General features: G+C 40.2%; 1 protein-coding gene across 5 annotated transcripts in view; it reads right to left on the minus strand.

Annotated features, from left to right (window-relative positions):
- The window catches only part of fam135b (family with sequence similarity 135 member B), a 52,839-nt gene that overhangs the window by 30,781 nt on the left and 15,020 nt on the right, over positions 1-7,038 (minus strand). For all 5 annotated transcript variants that reach the window (XM_020614921.1, XM_020614924.1, XM_020614922.1 and 2 more), the window contains one exon: positions 632-771. In XM_020614921.1, coding sequence (XP_020470577.1) covers positions 632-771 — 140 coding nt within the window. The remainder of the gene's footprint in view (positions 1-631; positions 772-7,038) is intronic.

Consider the following 7,038-nt stretch of genomic DNA (forward strand, 5'->3'; position numbering starts at 1 on the left):
TTGGAGGGAGCTTAAACTCTGCGTTGCTCAGCGACAGCCCCGAAACCTGACAGATCTAGAGGAGATCTGTGTGGAGGAGTGGGCCAAAATCCCTGTTGCAGTGTGTGCAAACCTGGTCAAGAACTACAGGAAACGTTTGACCTCTGTAATTGCAAACAAAGGTTTCTGTACCAAATATTAACACTGATTTTCTCAGGTGTTCAAATACTTATGTTCAGCAGTGCAAGACAAATAAATTCTTTAAAAATCATACAATGTGATTTCCTGAATTTTTTTTTTAATTCTGTCTCTCAGAGTGGGAATGCACCTACAATGTGAATTTCAGACCCCTCCATGATTTCTAAGTGGGAGAACTTGCAAAATCGCAGGGTGTTCAAATACGTCTGTTCCTCACTGTACATCAGCAGACCATTTCTTTAATCTTCCTACACCGTTGGCCCTGCTGTGGAAATCCAAATCACAATGTGCTCACGGTATGTTTACACCTGCTCCAATTATCTCATCTCAGTTATGAATAGGCAGTACTGCTTTCACTGTAATTATCTGTCATGCATTTCATAGCAGGGCTACTGATAAAATGCAACCAGCCACATGGCTGTTTGGGACAGAAAATGTCACCAGCATGACTCACCCTTTCTCCTTCCAAAAGCAGGTGGACTTTGAAGATCATGCAGTCATTCACCACAATCTCCTCATTTCTGTAAAGGATCTGAAATATCCGGCTGAACACGGTGCCATCGTAAGACCCTGCAGAGCTGCAGCTGCATTCTCCTGATATGAGACACAAAAACATGCAGAATAACTATCAGATTACTGCTACAGTAACAGCACAGATTCAGTGAGCTGCAACAACCTTTTATTTGGAAAATGACCTGATATTTGCAGTATTTGGTTTGAAAATGCAAGGTAAGTGTCATGAATGCATGACCTGACATTTGCAAATATTCACTGGATTTGTGAGAGATATGAGTGTGTATCTTTAGAACTAAAACCTAAGATTTGTGAATATGTTTCTAGATTTAGAAGTGTCTGTATCCCAGTGCTCTCAAGTAAGTCCCTAGCTTTGTATAATTTATTTATTTATCCATACAGGGTAGGTTTTTGTCAAGATTTTTGTCATTTCAAGTACTGTAACAAGGACAGGTCAATATTCTCTTATAAGCATAATCACTTGAAACAAAGGGGAACAGATAACCCTGTAAAAATGAAATTCCTGGTTAAAACTGACAGTTAAAATGGTGACATTTTGCCTGGATTTTAATGAATTCCTATGGCACAGTCGTGGAGAAAATGGAGATCAGCACAGAAGAATTCATTTCTTATTCAGTTTAGCTTTTACCCGCCACTGGCCACGAGTAAGTCATCTTGATAACACTGGCATTTGGGGGGATAGAGAGTCCAAAACTGAGGAAGTGATCATAGCCAACTTTTTTCAGATACACACGTTCTAGAATTTCTCAGGACTGCTCCATCTACACACACTTTCAAGCATGGAAATACATTGATAAACTGGACTTTATGTGCAGAAAAGAGCGAGATTTATGCATAAAACTCAGTGTATCTGTTGATAAATGAGGTTTCTGGTGTTCACTGTCACCATCTTGCAGTACTTTTGTGTGTGATGTGATGGCTGTTAGGTCTCTGCTACTAGCTCAGTCTTCCAGGCAGAGCTGCCATCACCAAGGCAGAGCTGCTGTCCAGCTGCGAGCCGTGAGAGGTCTTTGAAATCTCCTGCTGAGATCAAGTCCTTCTCTGTCTTATTTGTACTCTCCCTCTCACCGCAGGCCTCCCCCTGATAATGCTGTCACCACTTGCAGAATCAAGGAGCCTCAGCCAGGAAGACGAATGTGTGGGTGCATGACTGTTGTCAGAGATTTGGTGGATGTGTGACATAGGCACTGTAATCGCTCTGGGGATGTACTGTATGTGGAAGATGCTGGAGCTCTGTTTTAGCGATGTACCCTCAGAGTCAGGCGAATGTGACTGATCATTTGTTTTTGACTTGTTTCTTAATGTTCATTTTGGTTTCCAAGTGGATCAGAAACTCATTACCATCAGTTATTCTTTATGTGTATTTGACCTGTGAAGCACAGAGGTTCTTCTGCGCCCTGTCTCCTGCACTAGGTGGCCCTTAGGTGTGGCCAAAATCACTAAATCATTGAAGTGTAGCTGGTGCAGCTGCCATTGCTGCAGTCACACATAAATATTGTACTTCTTTTGAATGCCAGTTTGTTTCACAGGATTGATTAAACCTTTCACTGTATCAAGGAATCAGACATGACAAGATCTTGATTAGAGAACTGCTTTTGATGCTGCTGCTTTGACATTGATAGCAGTACTGTTTGCATACAAAGGGAGGGGGGGAATCATTTAACGTAACCTTTAGTGTAGACAGAACAATTTTGAGCCTGTAATTTACATCTGTGTTGCACTGATGGGCTCTACATTGTAAGATATACCTAATGTTCACATAGGACAGTCTGTAAAATGACAGTATGTTTTTCCATGTTGGGATAAATGCTAGTCTATATAACATTTGCTGAGCATCCGCCACTATGGCTAGGAAAAGAAAATAGCTTGTCTTTATCATACCGTTTGAAAATTCAGAAAATAACAAAATAAAAAAAACCACTTAAGAGATACTAAGTCAAAACTATATGACAAAGCAAGTCGTTTTTTGGCAAAATAAATGAAAAATATGAAACTACCACTGTCCCCATAATGCCATTACACCTAAAAGCAATACTCCCATGATAGTTTGACCCTCATAATATGATTCCGTGACTATGAAAACCTACCTCTAGCATTTGGATTCAAATTTATAGCGATATTAGTTGAAAAGGTGTTCAAGTAAAGGCCCACACAACCAGAATGAGGACAAGTTTTATCTGAGTCCTGTTGTGAAATCAAATCTTCACAATCCTGAGTGAGTGACCTGTTCTGTGACTACCACTATTATGTGGTACTGCTACCAGTATTTAATTGTTGCTATTTATTCATTGTATGTCCTTATATAAAATGACAATAAAGTTTCTATTCAATAACAATGTCTCCTTACATTTTTTCATAGATGCACACAACTCACACCATTTGGCTGCATGCACAAAGTCCACATTAGAATTTGCTTTCCAACATGTGTCCTGCTACACTTATCAGCTCCACTTGTCTTCACTCCAAGTGGTCAGCAGCACAGCCCTGCACTTTTGCTACAAGGGGGCTTCACATACACTCAACAGCCTTTCCAATGCTGAAGAAGCCTGAAAACATTTCCTGGAGCTGAATGTTGATCTAAATCAGCACCACAATCGAACGGATTGTTCCATATGCCATTCCAAACCTCTCCACATAATTTTATCAGCAGGTTCTCACATTGCCACCATGGCAGGTACTCACGACCTCCTGACTTCAGCCTTGAGTAACCGCTTCCACAGTGGAGGTATTGAACAATGGTCCAGATTCCATGTCCTTAACCTCCTTTGGAGGTGGACGTGAAAGACCAAGTCATCTAACACTATAAAAATACTTGCAACATATAATATTATTTCCACCATCTTCTTGGTGGGTATACAGTATTTGTCATTGAAATACATTGCCATGCATGCTTACATGTTCAAAGTGAACAAGTCCAACAGAAATACACCAAATCCACCCAGTGACGTCTTGGTATACTGCAGTTCTCTCAGGTGTTGGGCCATTATCACATCCTGCACATTAAAGCCTGCTGAAATGCCCATAAGCCTTAGCCACAGTGATTCAGTGCAGGAAATTAATGTGCTTACAGCCTCTGGTGCTCCACATCTGTTGTGTGTGAGAATGTGTGTTTCACACTATCAGTAAAACCCACAAAACTCTCTTGCAAAATTGCTCTTTATGATACTAATAGGAGGCAGTATTTTAGTCCGTGTAGTAGGAGACACCGTAAACAGCAATCCTATTCTCTCAGTTAACATTCAGACTTAAAAATCAGTGTTACTGTGCATGAATCACAGTCATTAAATGCTTCAGCCAAGTGTGTGGCATGATCCTTCACATGCACACAGTTCATTTGGCTGAAGGACACAAACAATTGAAATGTCAAGCATGCACTTTCACAGAGAACACAGTAGGGCATTATATACCGTGTCTGTGTTTGATGAATGTATTCACTGTCACTGGACAGAGCGCTGCCTGGTGCATTTATGCTCCGAATTCTTTCCGTGAGGTGTACAGGCTTAATACATGATCTTGTGGAAGAGGCTGCAAAGAGGAGGGGAGTGGAGGGCTGCAGCCCTGTAATTACAATAAGGATATAATCCTCACTGTAATATGTACTGCTGCAGTATTCCTCATTTGTTCATGTAGCACCGCCTGGTAGAACACAGGATTGCCTTCAGTGGATTAGATATAGGCTGCAGTCCTGTGAATCGTGTTACATCATTTATAGTTAACCAGTGGAACAGGGATTGCAGTATCTGCATAAAATGTAACCAGATACATGTAATTGCAATCAAATTACACAATATATGTAATTGTAATCAGTTACAGTTACTGAGAAACAAAATAGTTACTAATAAAAGTGTTGGTATTACAAAGTGATTACATCTGAATATATTCGTCTCAGTAAAAAGCTTATTATTAAGTTCATTCTGTTGCTTTGCATCTTTTCACTGTGCAGAACGCCTTCTTTTGGCAAATATCCAGACAAAGCTGTTGGGACAAATAACACCATCAAGGGTAGGATGGCTAACAAGAAGCTGTCTCTATGTCTAGACTGGCTCCATTCATTTGGCAGCTTGCTTTAAATTTTGAACATTACTTTTGATTAGTTCTATTGTTTGACTGTACGCTGCCTTATCTGTCAATCAAATTAACACATATTGCTCTAAGCAGTCTGGCTGCAACCAGCCGACACACACCAAGGCAGGTGGTCATATATTAGACAAAAATGGCTACATGTTTCAACACTAATATACTATGGAACTGAAGTAATGTTGACGAACCTTTAATAAACGTTTGACAGTAGTAAGTGCCAAGTACTGTTGCAAGCTTTACACTGGGGACAGAGCGTTTGCGGCGGGGGCCCCTAAACTGTGGAATGCATTGCCTCTCCACATTAGGCAGGCCTCGTCACTGGACATTTTTAAAGTCTATTTAAAAACTTATTTTTATCATCGGGCATTTGGAAATCCACTTTTACCCTTGGCCGTTTGAGCCAGTGTCATGTTGGGGTACCTTGTTTTAATGCTGTATGTGGGGGTTGTTGTAAGGGGATGTTGGTAATTTGTTTTGTTTATTGTTATTATGTTATTGCCGGTGTATTTTATTGTGTTGTTTCTATTTGTTTTAATACGGTTGTGATGTGTCACTGTGTTAAGCACTTTGGGCAGCTATGGCTGGGATAAATGTGCTATATAAATAAAGCTGATGATGATGATGATGTAAATATGCCAACCAACATTTTTTGTATAACCTGTACATGAACAGATTTTTAAAAAATGTCGATGGTCAGTGGGGGATGCTTTAGACTTCAGGAGAAAACCTCTAAAGCATCCCCCACTGGCCATCAACGGTTCTGTAGTGGAGAGAGTGAGCAGTACCAGGTTCCTAGGGGTTCCTGAGGACCTCTCCTGGACCAACAACACCACATCACTGGCCAAGAAAGCTCAAATATGCTTCTACTTCCTCCACAAACTGAGGAAAGCCAGTGTCCCACCCCCCATCATGTGCTCCTTCTACCAGGGCACCATTGAGAGCGTCATCACTGGCTGCATCACTGTGTGGTACGGAGGTTGTACTGCCTCCTGGAGAAGGACTCTACAACTGATGTTGCTTTCGTCAACGAAAATTATGACTAAATAGCGTCGTCAACGAACCTTTATCACGTGACGAAAAAGAGACGAGACATAACGTAAATGCTGGTCATGTGATGATGACTATAATTAAATGTATTATGCAATATTGTTGACGAAAAACAATACTAAATGTGGTTCACAAAATACAAACTATGCTAAAATGTCTCTTCATTTTCGCTGACCAAAACGAAGTGAAACGAAATGTTATAACATTATTTCGTCTCGTTTAGTCGCGCTATTATTATTATTTTTCAGTATTTCTGTTTCCTGTGTCTTGCTTCAGGTCACACTGCGCAGACGCAGGCGACGTCACTTCCTTAAGCCCCACTCGTGGCATTATTTAGAAGATGACAACAAACAAAGTTAAGTGTGACACAGGAACCAATGTTCAAAGTGTTTATTTGTCATACTGTATGCACAGTTAGAAAATGTGTTTCCCTGTACAATGAAATTCTTACTTTGCTGTCCACATGAACGCCACAAAATACAAATGAAATATAAAGTAGATAAATAAATAACACAAAATCTAAGGCACTTTAAGCAGCGCAGATGCAGCAATATAGTAGAAAAAATATATATACAAGAATATAACAGAATGTATGCTGCACGGGAGCAGCATGTGCAGCAGTCAACAGTCATTGTGCAGAGCTTTGGATGTATTCTTGAGTCTATAGGGCAGGGGTGGCCATTTCCAGTCCTCGAGGGCCGCTGTCCTGCTTGTTTTCCAACTATCCTTGCCTGCCCTGCTGCTGATTACCTGGCTCAGGTGTGTTTAGTCAGTCAGAAGCTGGAAGATACCATCTTAGATGAAAATGGAGTGAGGAAAGATAAAGTGAATTGGCCCTCGAGGACTGGAATTGGCCACCCCTGCTATAAGGTAACAATAATGTAATAAGATAACTTTGTTTGAAATGGGTTTGGCTAAAAAACTTTTGGTTTTGTCTATACTACTAGGTACTTATACTATATTGACTGGGTTAAAGAATTGCATTACTAAAACGAGACTAAAATATAATTTTCATCGACTAAAACGAGACTAAATGTCATCAGTTTTCATCGACTAAAACGAGACTAAATGTCATCAGTTTTCATCGACTAAAACGAGACTAAATGTCATCAGTTTTCATCGACTAAAACTAGACTAAATGTCATCTATTTTCATCGACTAAAACGAGACTAAATGTCATCTATTTTCATCGACTAAAAC

This window comes from Monopterus albus, unplaced genomic scaffold, assembly GCF_001952655.1.
Source record: "Monopterus albus unplaced genomic scaffold, M_albus_1.0 scaffold154.1, whole genome shotgun sequence".
Taxonomy (NCBI): Eukaryota; Metazoa; Chordata; class Actinopteri; order Synbranchiformes; family Synbranchidae; genus Monopterus; species Monopterus albus.